Source organism: Boleophthalmus pectinirostris, unplaced genomic scaffold (genome assembly GCF_026225935.1).
Source record: "Boleophthalmus pectinirostris isolate CB_2022bp ecotype Guang Dong unplaced genomic scaffold, ASM2622593v1 HiC_scaffold_12, whole genome shotgun sequence".
NCBI lineage: Eukaryota > Metazoa > Chordata > Actinopteri > Gobiiformes > Gobiidae > Boleophthalmus > Boleophthalmus pectinirostris.
In genome coordinates this window covers 21,108,757-21,127,566 of record NW_026571018.1, presented here as the reverse complement: position 1 = coordinate 21,127,566, position 18,810 = coordinate 21,108,757, and the positions used below count along the sequence as shown (strand labels likewise).

At 37.6% G+C, this 18,810-nt stretch overlaps 1 protein-coding gene across 1 annotated transcript in view; it reads right to left on the bottom strand.

Annotated features, from left to right (window-relative positions):
• Window positions 1-18,810, bottom strand: part of pcdh1a (protocadherin 1a) — a 123,360-nt gene that overhangs the window by 30,764 nt on the left and 73,786 nt on the right. Inside the window, exon 3 of the mRNA XM_020930318.2 lies at window positions 11,253-11,472. Within this exon, the coding sequence (XP_020785977.1) occupies window positions 11,253-11,472 (220 nt within the window). The remainder of the gene's footprint in view (window positions 1-11,252; window positions 11,473-18,810) is intronic.

Below are 18,810 nucleotides of genomic sequence, written 5' to 3'. Positions count from 1 at the left end.
CTGCTATTTCCAGGAGTTAGAGACATCATGAAAGAATGCCCTGAGTCCAGTGAGATGTTTCTGTTTACAAACCCATGGCTGTAGGGACAGAGTTTGAAGTGTAGATACCTTGGCAATACTATTTTAAAGACCAGAATTATTGAATACAATAAAAATAATAACGGAATTAAGTTGCAGTATAACTGGAACATGGCAATTTATCTTTATATATATTAATTTAGCAGAGTACAAAGAAGAAACTGCACATGCTGGTGTTTTGCCACTGGTATAACTGAAGTTGACCTCAAAATTAATAATGAAAAAACTTCAAAAAGTACAAAAACATGTGAAATTTTGTGCCGGGCTCTGGAATATAACTTCAAGTATCTTTGTTTGTGCAGAACTGGCCAGGCTCTGTGTTGCAAAGTGCAGTAGAAGTTTGAGTCAGGGAAAAGAACAAAAACATTTTTAAACAAAGAGAGGGCTTTTATTTTGGATACTCTTGTAAGTTCACAGCAGTGTTCTTCCCCATACGCTGAGTGAGCTGAATGCTATATAATACTGCTATGCAATGCACTATAATACCCCAAATAAAGGTCATCACACAATAAAATAATGTAGTGTAAAATGCTCAAAGTGGCAGAATTCCAACGATATTTAATTGCCCTGTAAACACTTTCATTGTCACAAAAATGCTTCATTCTATTGTGTGTCTGAGCACAGAAAAAAATAGGGAAAGGGTTTATATACAGTATATCAAGTTTCTGCAGTAAGTTAAAGATGTACATGTAACTCTTTGGTTGGGGGTCCGTCACTTGCTTTTTTCTATGGACATAACACTGCTCTGTGTGGAAGTATGACATTAAACAGCTCTACCTTACATTTATTTAAAAAAAAATATCTAGAAAAACAGACATTCTGACTGTGAGCAGAGTTGCCTCAGATCTGACCTGTAACAAAGCAATAACATTTCCATGGAGAAAAAACACGTGACGGACCCTCCACCAGAAAAAATGCACCTTTAAAATTAATTTGAATGAATAAATGAATGAATATAAGAGGCTAAAAATATTGTTCAAGTATCTTTGGGTCACTGTCAAAGCGATAAAACATAAGAAGGGTCTTTTCAGCTGGCAAAAGTCTGATATGTGTAGCACTCATGATTCCAGTTCCACACATTATCAATCTGGAACGGCTCACGCTGGAAGCAATCGGGAAAAGACGAAGGCTTCAAGCTGATTTGTGAACTCACAAATATCAAGGGACTTCATCTGGCTGCGCGAGCTAAGTCCTTTCCAAGGATTAGTACAGTTTTATTGTTATGGTAATTCCCAAGTTGATGTAATTAAAGGTGCACTATGTAAATTTTCTGGTTGGGGGCCCGTTACCTGCTTGTCTCCATGGAAATGTTAATGCTTTGCTGGAATTTTCCACAGTACAGCATGGAACATATTATGCATATTCTTCAATTACACACTTTTAGTGATCAAAAATACAAGGAAAAGCATACATTTTACTGTTAGCAGGGGTTATCTCTCCATAGATCTGACCTGTAAGTAGCAGACAAGGAGGTGACAGATCCTCCTCTGTATCAGTGAGTAGTTAGTTGCTGGGATAATATCTTGGTTTCACGTTTTTGGTGATTTCCTTCATACAATATGCTCTTTAAAGGGGCACTGTATGTCCATCAAAAGCTTTTTTTCATGGACATGTTATTATTTCATCTGGAATGTTCCACAGTATGGAATTAAACCTTTCTATTTTCATGGAGACCAAACCGGGCCAACCAGTCAGAATGCACGTTTTGTAGGTATTTTTGAGCTATAAAACCACCTGTAATTGAATAAATGTAATGTTGAGCTGTTTAATATCATACTGTGGAATATTCCAGAGAGAGCAATGACAAAAAGGTACATAGCGCACCTTTAAATAGAAGAATAATAGTGAATCTATGGTAACACAGTACGAGATGCAGGTGCTGTTCTGAGAGATCATAACAAAACTGTACACACGTTTGCTATTGTAACAAGGGAGAAAAAAATGGATCTCTCAAGCTGCAAGTCATTTGTCATATTACGTTCATTATTTCTATTTTGTTTGACTCACAACCACCACGGCGAAATGAACCGCAGCGTCTATCAAATCAAAACTGCAATTTGTGATAGTAAATTTGCTGACTAATACGTCAACAAACCGAGATTCACAAGTTGATTCGCCTTGACCCGCTAACGGAAAATGATCACGAGCCTTCAAAGCGCGATGTGGACAGATGGGGAACGGGGAGAACTCAATCCACTCCTTTGATTTCAGTTTGGATGACAAATCATACTTGGTGACGGCAAGCAGACGCACGAGATAAGCACTTTTCATGGTGTCTGAAGCCATCAATTTCAGCAGAATTATGGAGCCTCTGTGATTATGATGAGAGTCGATTAAGGTAAAATAGCAGTGTAGTCAAAAATGATTTAGAGACAGTGAGATTGTGATGCAAGTCTTTTTGGCCATGGACACACCACTGAATACTGCTGTATGCGTTGGAAGGGGATAAATATTCCAGATGAAATTAGCAAACAGTTAAGCAATGCGCGCGCTACTCTCATGAACATTAGAGTAGAGGGCACACATGGGAAATCTGAAATGAGGCTCTCAAACGTGCCTCGCAGATAAGAATGAGAGAAAATACCAGGCGGCAGCTGTTGAGGCATACGGAAAATTTAATTTCGGTAAATCACAAAAAATAAAAATACAGTGACTTGGACTTGGAGTACGGCACAGTTCTGAGAATTGAGAATTTTCAAAGAAGAAAACCATGGATAACCAAAAAGAGAAAAAGATTAAAGATTTGCACTGGGCATTCAGAAATCAAGGTCTAAATATTTCACTTTTAAAAGGGGAAAAAGAGCAACTATTACTACAGCATTGGATTTCTGATTGCAGGTTAGTGCCATCAAAATTTACAAAAAAAGAAAAAAAAAAAAAAAAAACGATAAAAATAAACTACAGGGCTCAGCAAGTGTACTTTATATTTTGTGCTTACGCCCAAAACTATTGAGTGGGCTATGCCAAGACGGACATTTTTTGTAAAATGTACTCTGCCAAATTAGTAAGTGAATCACTGCAAATTATGGGGAGAATAAATTGCCAAGACAAGAGGTGGATGGAGAAGGAAAAATATTGTAAGAGTTTCAGCATTTTACATCATTTATTAGTCAAATAATATTGCATAAAATAACAAAGTCTGTTCAGTTTTTCATGAATCTAATTAAGAGGTAAAACATGCACTCAGGTAGAGTAGGCAGTGATGGGAAGAATACTTCCTACTAAAATGTATTTAGTTAAAGAATACTTAATACCTGCATTAAAATTTATTTTGTAACATATTCTGATACATGGTCCAGAAAGAGTATTGTATTCTGAATAGTTTTACACAGAACTGCATTTAAATCATAGTGTAAAGATACAACATAGTATTAATAAAAGATGCATTGTCTAACTTTTCTGGTGGAGGGTCCGTCAAATTCTTTTTTGTTGTGTTATTATTTTGTCTGGAATGTGTAACAGTATGGTATTAAACCTTTCTATCTTCATGTAGACCAAACCAGACGAAGTTACAGGTCAGATCTGTGGAGAGTCAACCCTACTCACTGTCTGTTTTTTGACGTATTTTTGAGCAATAAAACCACTTTAATTGAATAAATGTAAGGTAGAGCTGTTTAATGTCATACTGTGGAACATTCAAGGCAGAGCAGGTGACGGACCATCCGCCAGAAAAGTTACACACTGCACGTTTAAGCACTTCCTATTACTAATTGAAGAAGGAAAAATCACACATGCCCTCACCACAAGAGCAGAGTTATCTATTTTTATCACTGATTATGTGCAGTGTGAAGCCTAAATTGAGTGATGAAGTACCACCGTGTATTCCTTTGATTTTAGAAAAGTAACAGTTTTATGAATACCACCAAATGAAAAAGTAACCGTACAGGAAAACAGTTACTCAAAATTAGTATTCAGAATATGTTTTGTCGACGTATTCAGTTACTTCCCAACACTAAGATCAGGCAGTATTAATCGAATATATAAAAAAAAAGTATGTGGCTAATTTAAATAGTTGCTACGAGTAGTAAGTTACTCAAGTAAATGTAAAACAGTAAATCAAACTTATACTCTGTGGAAGTCAATGCAGAAAACGCAGGGATGAGTTGGTAAAATCGCTGTATCCAAATGAGCATTTATTATAGGCAGATTAAATGTCAGAGCTGGGCCTGCTGCTTTAAAGCTGACCAAATGTTAGTCGATGAGAAGGTGGCATCTCTAAATCACTTTGGGTCAGGGCCGTTATTATTAATTAAAGGCAGGATGCGGTTTAAGTGAGCGCCTCAGTCAACCTCCGCACAGCAGCTCTCAAAATGTGTGGGCAAACTTGGCTCTAGCCACTCAGCATGGCCATTTGTGCATTATATACATGAATGATTTAATGAGCTCCTCCGCTGTTTGTGTGAGTAAAAATACACAAGGAGAAAGTATATGCTATATGGTTTGAGTTAAATATATATGATATCATTGCAACAGTGTACAGTGAACTAAACTAACCATAGCATAACTAAAATAATGAGGTGCCAATTATTCATTTGGTGAACACTTAAAGACCCATATTACACTGTTTACTGAGCTATGTTATAATGTAGTTTCCTCATCACAAACATACCTCGAGTTGTGTTTTGTTTCATTCACACATGTTGAACACACAAACCCTGCATATTTAGGCTGAGTTTTCTAAGCAAAAAAAAAACACTCTGTTACACCAGGAAGTGCTCCACTGTGTTTTTAAACTTTTTAAACTTCAAAGACCTTCACTAGAATCATTTGGATTATTATAGCCCTATTATTTTCCATCTCTTCTGAACTAATGGTAAAAGGTAGCTGCTAACTTGAAAACTACCGCTTCATGACATCACAAGGAGAAACAGAGCACTTTGACCTTTGGAGATGTAGACAGACCAATAATAAAGTGTTACTCAAACATGTGTGACGAACAAACCACAACTTCAGTTGTGTTTTTGATAAGGTAACAATATTATAACCTGACATAAAGCTCACAAGAGTCAATTTTGCGTAATATAGGATATTTAAACACCATTATAAGTTGTAAAGCGTTATATAGTTCAACAGACAGTTGCAGCAATTACACTTGAGGTTTATTAATGTAAAAGTTCTGACATGCAAACTGCACACACATAATTTTATTGTTAAAAGCACACTTTATTTTGCACAAGAGGGAAAATTGCCTTAACAAATGACTTACTTCTTTGTTTTGCTGTGCTTATTATTACCACTTATTTCTAAGTTAGCAAAGATTTACCACATTTGCAGCACTGATTGCTTAATTCTCTGCCCATTTCCCTTCAAAAATCCATAACTCTAATTATGCTTGATGACTAATCAGCTAATGGGAGTAGCTTCTACAAAGAACAGCTCATAAAGAACACAGCACGGCTCTGGCACAGTCCAACCTGTGTTAACAGATAAAATAACAAGCATGCTATTCTCTGCACCTCTGTGCTTCTGCCAAGAACTTTAACAATGTATGGTCCTGATGTTGAAAAGTGCTTTCTCTTTGCCAGTGGGATGTCATTTAATTAAGGTGAGACACTGCAGGTGAAAAATCTTAAACTTAGAGGTTTCTATTTGAAACTTCTTCTGTAGTTTACTCACATAAATGTAAGAACAAAAAGTTTATTCTTTTTTTTTTTTCATTTTTATGTAATGTTTTCACACAAAAATAAGCCATTTTATGTGTAAAAACTGTTAAAATTATGTATAATTTAAAACAGAAACACGAAGAAAGCCAAGTTTAAATTCTTGCTTCTTTTTCTTTTGACACATTAGATACTAAAAACTATACAGAGGAGATTTTGGATAAGTTTTGGATTTTGAATAAACTAGATCTGGCTAAAAATGTGCTTAAAAAAAAAAAAAAAAAAAAAAAGTAGGTAATGGATATAAAAAAATCCTTCTGTACATCTTAAGTACAAATTTGGAAATGTTGCTGTCTGTTGGTGGGGTGGTTCTTTCATCCCTGTGGGGAGGAAATGTATTTTGAGAAAACGGCCTTTGAAGTTAATGTTGTCCCATGTAACTCTATGGCTGCATGAGCCTTAGAATAAAAGAAGTAGTTACTGTGTTGGGCTTGGATCTTTCAGCTTATGGATACTGCAGTCTAACCTTGACCAGCACGCCTACACAACAGCCAACATTACAGGAGTGACACAGACAGGTTTAAATGTATTTGCTACAACCCACAAGCTATTCTCTTTTATATGTTTTTTTTTCTGTTTCAAACCCTCTATATCTATAACACATGTATCTCTAAACAAAATAACATGAAATGCGAGGTGGCTTTGCGGCAGCCATGTCTCACAATGTATGTCCCCCCTCGCTGTCAAAGTTCAGCGCGTATAACAAAAACACATATCCGTGTCGATATTTCCGGGCCTGCAGATGCAAAGGCTGACAGGCTCGGGCTGCGTATATTGCGTTTCATACAACTTAAATGGAGTGACAAGGCGCGCTCACCTCCCCATTTTGTGCCCGTCACTCATCTCTACCGCAATGAATAAAGCTTAGCACCAAGTATAACCTGTCAGCCTGTCACTCAAGCGCTTATAAAGGGCGGCGCGTCACTACGCAGGTGGGAAAGAGCGGGGAGGAATTCCTTTTTTTTTCTCCGTACCTATTTTGAATTCCATTTTGTTCTGCTATCTCCCCAGAGTGGGAATCACATTTTAATTAGGTCTATCCTCAAGTTAGCACTGGCGCAAAAAAATATGTCCCTGTCTCGCAAGCTTCTCCGTTGGGTTTACACTTTTCCGTCAGTGGCGCCCCTGTCGTAATCTAACCCCCATCTAGTGCCATCTTTTCATTCTCTAACTGCTCCATCTTCGTTTGCAATCTTGCTCTCCTGCTGCTGACAACAAAGAGAGGCTTGTCTGACAGAAAAAAACCTGTGTTGTGCAGATGGGGAAAGAACACAATAAGCGGTATCAACAATAGGAAGGACAAAATGAGAGGAAAATGCATATATTACAAAGTGTTGAGAAGGAAGCCTCGTGCAGAATAGACAACTGTTGCCTGCTGGGGTATAAACAGTCTGCTTGTTCATATACGGGAGACTAAATCCATCTATTAAATGGGATATTAGTAATTTCAGATCTCCAAAGGGCCGCGGGGAACTGCGACAAAAGCAAAAACTCATTCTCTCCCACCACCTTCTTGTGTTCTCAAATTATAGCGAGCTAAACTGACATGCTCAAACAAATACAATTTTTTTTTATTTTATTTGTTTTTGTCATGAAACAACAGCATCAGCTTGTTAATTGGCGAAAGCTTCCAACACACGCAAGCAAAAAACACAACTTTCCAGACACGATTTTAGCCTCTGATCCTCGTGGCATACTGCAATTTGGAGGACTGTTTTTTGTTTAAATAAAAAAGTATAAAATGTTAAAGCTGTTGTGAAAAGAAGAAATGGAGTGCCCTTTTTCACAGTCAGTACAAAATGTTAATCAGTGTGTGATGAAGATGGAATATTGACTCTTGAAAATCTCAGCTTTTACTTCTTCTTCTGCATTCTAGAAAATAGAAAATATAACTGCATTATATTCATGTCACACACAGTTTAATTTATGTCATATCTGAAAAAGATTTGAAAAGGGTTTTAAGATTAGGAAACTTTTACAAACCTGTTTTCCTTTTACAGTTTAACTAATTTGTATAACATTTAAACATGACTTTCTTTAAGACCAACTGATTTCTGCTTTAAAGGTGCTCTATATAAGCGGTGGGGACTTATTTTCTATTTTGCATTTATTCCATTCCTGCTGTTTTTATTGCACAAATAAAACACCATTAACTGTACAACGACTCAGCCTTATGTAACAGATAACCCTATGTCCTGTCAATCATCATATCATCTTTGCACTGTTTTCCCTACAACCTCTTGTATATAGCTGAGATACTTGTATTACTTAATTTTATTTTTACTTGTACATATACATTTATATAATTATGCTGCTTAGTAGAATTTAGTATTGCGATTTACATGTGTATTTACATAATGTGATGGGTGAGCTACTGTGTTCAAGTAATTTCCCTGGTGGATCAATAAAGTTTGTCTAAATTTAAGTCTAAGTCATTAAACAGCATGCGTTCTTACTGTGCAAGCATCACTGGCTTGTCTCCATGGAGACAGACAAGTTTATACTGTGGAACATCTCAGGCAGTACAGTAACAGATGTAAAATGACATTGTGTAGATTTGGACATGTCAGGGATGTTATAGAAAATACCAGTCTACTTTTACTTACAGCCACATGCAGTACATGTACTTCTGGAATAACATATTGTGCACGGATGTCTCACAGGTCTACAGAAATGTTGCTTTTTACTTGCTTATCCAGGGAAATGGTGGAGATCATGCTCATAAAAACAAGTGAAGCCTGCTCTGTGCTAAGTTTCCATTCAAAGAGTGGAGCGGCTGGTTTCCCTCCACCAACTCCACAGCTGCTACCTTCTGTGACTGTCTTAAAACACGGTTTCAAGCATTTGGTGCAAAAGTACTGTGTCATCTGGTACCTCTCATCCTCATTTACCAAGTAAAATATGACAACAGCTTAACAAAGTGCTTTCACACTTTCAGACACCCCTAGTGGAAAGCATCATGAGTGGAGCTCTGCTGGTGAAAGTTACAATATCTAGAGGCACTTAAACTGTGCAAAGAGGTAATATTTAGATCATTTATGTTCATTCAGCTTTGAGATAGCACATCAGTATGAATGTTATATTTTAAGGTACAATATTTTGACTAAAACTGGTTTTCTATAATATAAATAATGTTTTCTTTGACTAAACTCGATTAGCTATGATTGGCTGTATTTTCTACAATTTATCTATATTTCAAAATTAAGCTTAAAGGTACACTGAGTAATTTTCCCAAAGGAGGGTCTGCCACCATGGAGATGTTGCTTTGCCTGGTATTTTTCACACTGTGATATTAAATAAATCTATTTCTGTGGAGACAAGAACCATGTCAGTTTAACAGGTCTGATCTGTGGAGAGGTGGGCCTGCTTACAGTAGAATGCATATTTCCATATTTCACAAGGTAATGTTTTATTGTAAAACAGCAACAACAACAACCACAAAACTGTAATTAAATAATAAGCAAGTTTAATGCCATACTGTGGTACATTCTAGGGAAAATTATCTTTAGTATATCTCCATGGACAAAACCAGGTGCTGGATGAGAAAAGTTACATAATGCACCTTTAAATGACTGAATCCTTGCACTATTTCTGAGGAACTGCATTTGGTCCATCAAAATGGCGCAAACAATTTCAAGAAGACACAGAAACCCCATCAACTGCAATGTGAGAGATCTTTTTTTTTTTCCATATATTTTTGTCACCAATAAAAAGAAACTTAAGCTTTCACCCTTTAATGAATACACTCAATATTACCATATATATAAAAAGTACATTAGCGACATGAGACACAACCTCATACCTAAATGTAATGCAGATGAGCTGGAGAAGACACATTTTAATCGCAGCATTAAAAGGACGCGCGTTGAATTACCACAGTGTAAAAGTGCTTAATCCAGAGGGTGGTGCTTTTCAGAGTACTATAATCACTGGAAACGCAGCGTGTGAATCACTTATCGTAGTTTGCTACAAGACAGGTAATGGATTAGGTTTGGCAGCTTATAGCGGCAAAACTGCTATTATGATCCACAGTTGGCCGAATGGGACTTCCAGCTTTGGCTCCTTTTATATAGACCTACGCTGAGACCACCTCATGGATTGATTACTGTGCCTGGGAAATATGGCTCCTACTGCACAGCCCGAGCCGTACAGTTTACCTTGGGTCCAAAAACGCAGCCAGAGGAAGTGCAATGGGTAAACACAAGCCTTGTCGGCACAGATGTCATGGTTCAGATTTATTTGGAGGGCAAATGGTTCATTAGTTGGGCTTTTTAATTAGCGCACTTGTGAGGGAGAGAGTCGTTAAGGATGTCTGACGGAGGACCTGCTGATGAGGAGAAGGGAAGGCTGCTAACTCCGGACCTAATGCCACACACCCACACGCGCACGCATAGACACACACGCGCACACACACACTCACACACACAATCAGATCTGCTTAAAATCCAATAATGGTCCGTGGAGTGACCAACTAACACAGCACAAAGGTCTGGTCAGTGGTCAGGCACGGTTACAACATTTCCCCAAAGAAATAGCCCCAGCAAATGGTGTACCGCACATTACTATTTACAGTCATCGAGCTGCACCACCAACCACCAAACACGACAACAGCATGGCTAACTTTCACACTTGGCTGTAACGCATTGTAGAAGACATGATATATTCAGAGAGAATAAGCAGAAAGTCATGAAATTATGTTTTGGGAAGTGTTATGATGCACTTATCATCTGTGCAGTTGATTTATGATGATGCTAGGTCTGGTTTCTGACACTTTTGGGGCTACCTTTTAATCATTATTAAGTCATACCCACTGGGATCACATCTTTGTTTTCTTTCTGAGGCAGATTATCTATGTATGCAAATAAGTGCTGTCTTCTATTGTCTTCTGTACAATACCCAAGGCTCCTAATTGTATGGATACTAGTATTTCACAAATGTGAGTTTTTGTTTTTCTTTTAAATATTATATGATTTTATATACTGTGCTTTAGTAAAGCTCTCTTGGCTCCGTCTGCAGATTCCTCTACAGAGCTACTGCTGCTTATTTAGTCAGTTGTGTACACATATTTATTTTCCTTTGGGTTGCTTAGAACTACTGTTTTGCTTGTTTAGGATTACTGTAGCAAAGATAATGTTCTATTCTGACCTGATTTAACCCAAGTTTAGACTTGGAACATCCTTAGTATTGACTTGGTTTAGCTCTGTTGGTACTAAGAAAACCAAATATTTTTTTGAGTGGTACTTTGAGAACCACTGTTAATTATTTAGGTGGCAGGAGGCTCATATTCCCTATAAGGAAATAAGTTTTCTACATTCAACCCATACTCCAAAACCACAGGATGAAACTGCGAGGAGGAGAGGGTGCAATGTGGTCTAGAGTGCATTGCTTGAGTTTTAGCCAACTGTTAGCCTGTTTTAGTTTGATAAAAAGCCACTTACAAAAGCCATAAAAGCCCCCCCACACACACACTCCCATCTCTCTGATTCATTAACATGGACACACTTGTCACAGTACCGTTTTCGGGATGTTCGGTCTCTCCAATGCTGCCATCTGGGGTGGTCCTCTCGTAGTGATCCTCGGGCAGGGTCAGGGGGCCGATACGGGGGCCTGACGATGACTTGCTGCTGGGGGTCTCCGATTCCTCCAGGCCGCTGTCATAGTAACTGTGCTGGGAGGCATCCTGCATGTCCTGGACCGGGTTAGTGGTGGAGAAGGTCACTCGTCGATGGGGATGCTGCAAAATAAACAAAGACAACCACTGAGCCCCAAGAAAAACTTTTTGTCATCTCATCCATGTTAGAAGTCTTCACAATGGACGCTTTATCCAACTGATTTTTTTTACTGGCCTTTTAAAGTTCACTCTTCAAAAGTCAGAAAATAGTATTAAATATTAAGCAGTCTTAAATATTAAATAGTCCTTTGCACTATTATTATTCCGCAGCTTATATAAGGTGGGGATGGTATATGAATGAAGTCAGTTTGATGAGAAAGCCTGAGTAAATTAATGGGGTAAGAATGGAATACATTTATGAAGAAAAATATGGAAAATACTGCATAGTGAGTTTGTTTACATTACAAACATTAAATATTTAGAATAATTAAAACCCGTTGTGACTATAGAGTGAAGATCTTTTCTATGTATTGTAAAGAAAGTTTGCAAGTGAGAATCCTAACATTTTATGATTTAAAAGTAAGCGTTATATCAGACAATAAAGTCGCAGATTCGTGCTGTCAGTGCTATTTGCTGTTCTTATCAAGAGCTCTGGAGAGATGGGGCATTTCTATCAAAAGCAAACATACAGTTAAGTGCCAATGTCCCGGTCACATAAATTTGATTCCAAACAGTAGGAAGAGAAAATCTGAACCAAATAATGCCTATCTTATTGTGAAAGAACATTGTGTATTTTACCTTGACTTGCAGTAACTATTCACTTCCTACACTTCCTCAGAGGAGTCACATAGTTAGCACACCAAGCACAGTTGGCCTCCGCTGAACAAAAATAAACTTTCATGGAACTAACTTTTGCGGAAGACACAATGAACTGTATCAAACTAACTCTAGGAACTTGATCAGCGTGTGGGCCACTAACGAGCTAAAAGAGATAAGTGAATGCAAAATCTGTTCACCCAATTTACTTTGCTCTCACAGTATCACGCACACATGTACGCGAGTTACGTGATCAAAACTTACAAAGATTAAGTCAACCCACAAGAATAAATAAAATGTAGCTATAACTTTTTGCTAACAAATAATAAAACACTGTGCTTTATAGGGCAGTGCTTTCTTCCTGAAAATGTTCTACTATAAACTGGAATGGTAGTTTCTCATCCAAGTAACTTGACAAAGAGACCCTGTTTGTGTCAGTAGACTATTAAAGACACTGTACCTGAACTTTACGGCCTTAAAAAAGATGAAAACTCAATTAGTTTATATTAAATGGTTTTCAGTTATCCAAAGTGATTCCTCATGTGCTTTTCACAACTTTAAGAGACCAGAGCGGACTTCTGCCATCACAAAACCCAACTAGCATGCTAATGCCACACTTCCTGGTTCTCAGATAATAAAACATATTATAATTAGATGCAGACAGCACAAAGTGGTCTCAATAGCTCTAATAGCTACTTTTACAATATTTCTGTTCTGGGACTGATTTGATCTAGTCTGATTCATCAGCCGGTTTCACCTCATGGAAACCGTTTCACCTCGAAGAATTAGAATTAGTTTGCTCAACGGTTGGCGGGTACTACGGGACTACGGGACGTATGTAATGCGCCGCTAATGGGGTTAACTGGTATATTAACTTTTTCCCAAATCCAATAGGAAGACGAGCAATAACGTCTTTCCCCTTGATAAAATTCACCAAACATTTTCTTTGTTCCGGCTTTAAGTCTTCGATCTCGGAAATCGTTGCCAACACAGAATGTATGGCTTTTCGCTGATGCCCGAACTCACACTTCCGGGGTTCTTGCAATCCGTCTAGTGTATTCCGATTCCTGACCTAGTCGATGGAGAGAAATGAAATTGAGCGAAGGCACTAGCTAGATTTGCTCAAATACATGGACAAAAAAGTAAAGCCAGTCATATTTCCATCCTTTAAGTGACTGCGGGCTGTGTGTCAAAATAAATAAACAAATAAAATAAGTTGTTACATCTCAAATCTGCCATTCTCAAATGCTTTCTGATAACCACTGGTACGCTAATCAGTTGCCCCAGTGTGCGACTCCCAATCTCCATATTTTAATATTTTCTATTTCCCACTTTGCTTTTGATGTTAAACTGAGCTGAAAGCTGTTTTTTTTTTTTGCAACTTAACCAGCAGTGGATCTTCAGAAGAGCTAAATAAGGCTAACTAGAAGTACAAAACAGAGCTCTGGGAATATAGTTTGTGACAGTCACCATTTGCCTGCATTAGCCCACATTATTGCACCCTCCCTCTCTGGCCCTGTTACATAAAAACTGATGAATGACCGGCAAAACTGATGAATCAAAGGATGTACGCTGGATGAAACCCAGAATTTGATAGTAAAGAGAAGAGCAGGGCCGGCGTGTCATAAATCATTCACGATCGCACCCTTTATCAAATTGAATGTCTTGTAAATACAGTTAGTAGACCATTAAATTTCCTCTTGCAAAGATCAGTTTACTAATGGCTACTTACCACCGGTCCACAACAGAAAGATGACACCTAGGCACTGGCAATGCAATCGTGGCCACCCCCCCTCTCTCCACCTCTCCCACACCCACCCACACCTCTCCTCGTAAAAGTCAGGAAAGCACTGAGACAGCAAAAAGAGGAGGGAAAACGTAGGGCCTTGTGTAGAGAGGAGAGGAGACCGAAAGTGGATCAATACCATGCTTCTGCGCTCCTCACCATTCCAGTACTTTTGTGGCAAACAGATCCATGGTGGAAATCATTGAGCCCATCATCTCTTTAGTACATACACAGGGGCAGATATTGAGGGAAATGGTTTTCAGAGTTCAGGTAAGTGCCATCAACACCATGAGTGTAATGTAGTTAGCCTGGGCAACTATACTCCACCACACTTCTAACCAAGTTGTAACCTTTTAGCAGAATACATCCTAATGCAGCTACACAAGGGTTCTGCTCCAATCTCATTTTACAGGAGGGAGGCTGCACTAGAGATGAAAGAACATCTGTGAGAAATAACATGTCAGAGCCGGAAGTAGTAGTAGTAGTAGTTACAAAATGACAAAAAGGAATGGAACAAATGGTGTATTGGTTACAATAACATAAACTATATTTTTTTCTAGACTCTATTTATATTATTTATTTATTATTATAGTATTTATAAATAGAACATCTGCATTATAGGTTGGTAGCGCTCCATATTTTAGCGCCAATGTGAGTAAGCAGTAGTTACCAAACATCGCAAACTATGAAAAAACACAAATTTTACTGAAATATAGAGCTTTAGAAAATGGAACAAAAACAATCTGGGTACATAGTTTAATGAAATTTTGCGTATTCAAGTTGAGGATGTAAATAGTGTAAGCAGCATTCCCTTATTTCATTCTTCAGCTTGGTGAAACATGCTTAAAGGAGGCGGCCACAAGTATGCAAATACTGTTGTCTTCTTTAAAAAATAAAAGCTATTAATATAATTAAGCCTGAAAAACATGAAAGCATATGAGCATACTTGTGTTAGGAGTCAAGATGCTGCTACTGCTAAACTGCTTTTAACATCCAAACTGTAAGAATAGTGGTAGATACATTTGAGGATCAGTCTGTAGTCTCTACAGACTGATCCTTGAGTCCATTTACCGGAAATAAATGAAAAATACTTAAGTGTGGGTGGATATAATAGTTATTCCACAACGGCTTTATCAAATAAAAATCTGCACGTAGTCGCAAAATGACTGAAAACACAAGAGTCAAGTCAAATGTGTCCTCTAAATGTTTTACATGTGGTACACAAAGGGCACTAAGATGAAAGCGGCTGTTTTGCAGGTATGATGTTCATGTTGAGTTTTTATGAATTACACTGTTCAGTGGTGCAAAAAAAATAAAAATAAAAATCAAACTGTTATGTGACTGTCTCACTTTTGAAATCATCATCTGAAACTGCTCACTGTTTTTGTCCCTGCACCCAGCTGCAGCAGCGTGACTTTGATTCACTCCAATGAATTTAGAAACTAACACCTAAAATCAAGGAGTTAGAGCCAGATATTTATGACGTATTCTTTCAAAATCATCTCCCAGGGCCCACCTCTCGTTTTTGAGGGGGTATTTAGCTGTTTAAATATGGATTCTTGCTTAAACTTGTTTCTAGGGGCACCACTCTGGAGAGTCAGCATGCTTCCTGGGTATGATAGCGAGGAGAGCTAAGAGATGGCAAATAGATTCTCCCCTTTTAGTCAGAGCAACAAATCCTGTGCCAGGCCTGGAGGCTGGGGTGGGTGTTTGCATGAAGGAGGTGGGGGAGGTAGAGAAGGATGCATCGAAGAGGAAGAGACCAGATTAACAAAATCTGCATTTGTTAGATGTGTGTCTACATCGACCATTATTTTACATTTTGTTTATTGTAAACTTCAATACTGATTTTAAAAGGTAATCAATTTCCTGTTTAAAACTGCAGAACTGACAGACTTCTGCAAAATCTAATTTCACCATAGCAAGCATCAGATTTGATTTTTATTATAGATTATATTGTTTAGGGGGCTACATAAAATTTGGAACCCTACAAGAATGACTCAAAGTATGATTTATTATTACTATTTTTTTAGCAATAGCAAGTAGGTACAGAGGAGTGGGCAGGGATGGGGTGTACGTGAAAACAGACATTTGAGCACTCACAAGCTTGATACATGATTACCCAAACATGAAGGAATTTTTACATTTTTTTTTAAACATTTTTTACATTTTACATAATATTTGTCTCCTTTAAGGTCTCATTTTCAAATAAAATATTGATTACAGGAGACTAAATGTGCCAGTAATATAACATAAGTACTCTTCATTATTTTGTCATCTTCTCAATCTTCATGAATTAATGACTGAAGTAAAGTTCAAGAGGCTATAACGAAATATGTCCTATTACAAAGTACAAAGAAGGTAAAAAAAAAAAAAAGAAAAGTTTTCAAGCTTGTTTTGAAGAAGTAAAATAATAAATCAAGGCAATAGTTTATTTGTATTGTGTATCTTATTTCTAATGACAGGATTACTACATATTAGGCGGATTATAATATAATCCAGATTATTAGACTTTTCTAGTTGGTGCTGCCGGCCACTGTTGTTTTTTCTTAGTTAAACCTACATTTCTATTTAGTGTAAAATAAATACACATAGATAAAAGGGGAGCAGCTTAGACATGAACATGGTGAGTGGGTCAGGCAGACGGGGACATGGCTATGGCTGCGGGGGACAGGCAGAGGGATTAGATTCTGGGAGACTGGAGGCGCGAGAGCTGCATTGTTTGGCCATTGTAGGAGAAGAAGGAAAAGTAAGAAGCAATGGGGGACACAAAGACAAGGCATTTACGGTGACATCTGAATTCATAACCCACTGTTTCCTATGGACTCAAATGGCCTCGTTTATGCTCCAATCCCAAAGCAGATGGGAAGAGGCAGAAGCATTCGGCCCACAGGAAATGCTTTAGTGTGGTAATAAACAGCACTCATCCATACCTGCAGCCCCAGACCGTTTTACTGTACTCAATATATTGTTCTGCGTCTGGGACAGGTTGGAAAGAGGAAAGGGGTGAGCACAAGAGGTCTGTCAATGTTAAAATGCAGACACAAGAATGCACTGGACCTATAGCACACATTGGTATACATATAGTGGACATACTAGCATCAGTATTATGGAATAAATGTCCCTTGATTTTAGAACAGCATTGTCGTTTTGTCAAATTTGTCTTTTAAAACTAATTTAAAGCCTCAACTGTTCAGACTTGCCTTTCTGTGCTGGCCTGTTTTAACTGTATTATATTTGTTAGTATTTTATTTTTCTCCATTAGATTTTTTTATTAGTATGAATATTTTTAATCTGTAAAGCACCTTGTGAGCTGACCTCTGTGAAAGGCACGCTAAAAATAAATGTTACTTACTTACAAGTGATGCAGGGAGGATAACAATTCTATCAGTTCACTAATGGGTAGATCTTAAAAAAAAATAAAATAAAAAATCCTCAGATGTGCATACTGACTTATGTAGACACTACATTTTAAAGGTCCTGAGCAAAATAAACGTTTTGGTTCATGAGACTAGACATTTCATCCATCTCCCTCCCTCAAAATGCTTTTTTCCACTTTGTGATGTCATCAGATGGCAATTTAGGGATTTTTTTTCTACATATACATTCCACAGATTCATTCCAAAATCTGGTACAACATCATGTAGGGCATTTCACAGCGGACTTTTGAATTAATTTCTAAAAAGAAGAATATAATATAGAATACAATACAAGTATTCTGATGTGGTTAACAATATTTCCACCATTTTCTCCACAGAACTGTTAACAAAACCTTGGTATAGGCAGACACACAATCAGCTAACAGAACAATTACAGTGCTGCTCAAATCAATGACTTTCAGCAAGAAAAGTTGTCTCATGGTCAAGTATTAAATGTAAAGAGACAGTTTCCTACGAATGGCTTGGCTGGCTCTATTGGTATAATGGACAACTAGCAGAACTCCAGTGCATTAAGCTAATAACAGTGTAAGAGGAAAGAGAAGAGGCCACATAGAGTGTTTGCATTAAGCCGTCAATGGCATGGATCTGATTGCGACAACCAAACAAAGCTGTTTAACTGTGAGCACACTTCACACTAGACTCAAGACTCCCATACTCTCAGATGTAAAGTCCTTAGATTCGAAGACTGCAAGTGACTACAATATGTAAACATGAGCTACTTTTACAAATTAGGCATTCACTTATAGGTCAGCACTGGATGCCCTTCCAAAATGCAATCTCTTATATTTGCCCAGGTTAGAAAATATACAAACTGAATATAACTGAAAAGCTTGTTTCAGCTACATTAAAGGTCTCATATTATGCTATTTTCTGATCTATTTTATAATGTTTCCTCATCACAAACATACCTGGAGTTGTGTTTTGTTTGATTCACACATGTTTAAACACAACCAAATTTAGGCTGAGTTCTTTTCTCAAACAGAAAATACTCTGTTCCACCTTGTGATGTCATGTACTGATACAGGTGCTCCACTGTGTTTTAAACTCCATACACCCTCACTAGAAGCTTTTGGATGATTTTGGCCCTGGAATTGACAAAATCCAGCTGTTAATTTGAAAACAAAAGCTTCAGGACATCACAAGGTGTAACAGAGCATTTTGAGCTTTGGATACGTAGACAGCCTAATAATGCAAGATTACTTAAATGTGCAAAGGAGAAATTCAATTTGTCAACTGGATGAAAGTTTATTTGGTCGAATACGTTTCACAGCTTATCCACGCTGCTTCTTCAGTTCTGATAAATGTGCAAATGAAACAAAACACAACTCCAAGTATGTTTTTGAGGAGGTAACAGCATTCTAAGATGGGTTAAAAAAAATAGTAAATTTTGCATAGTATATTACCTTTTATGAATAATTT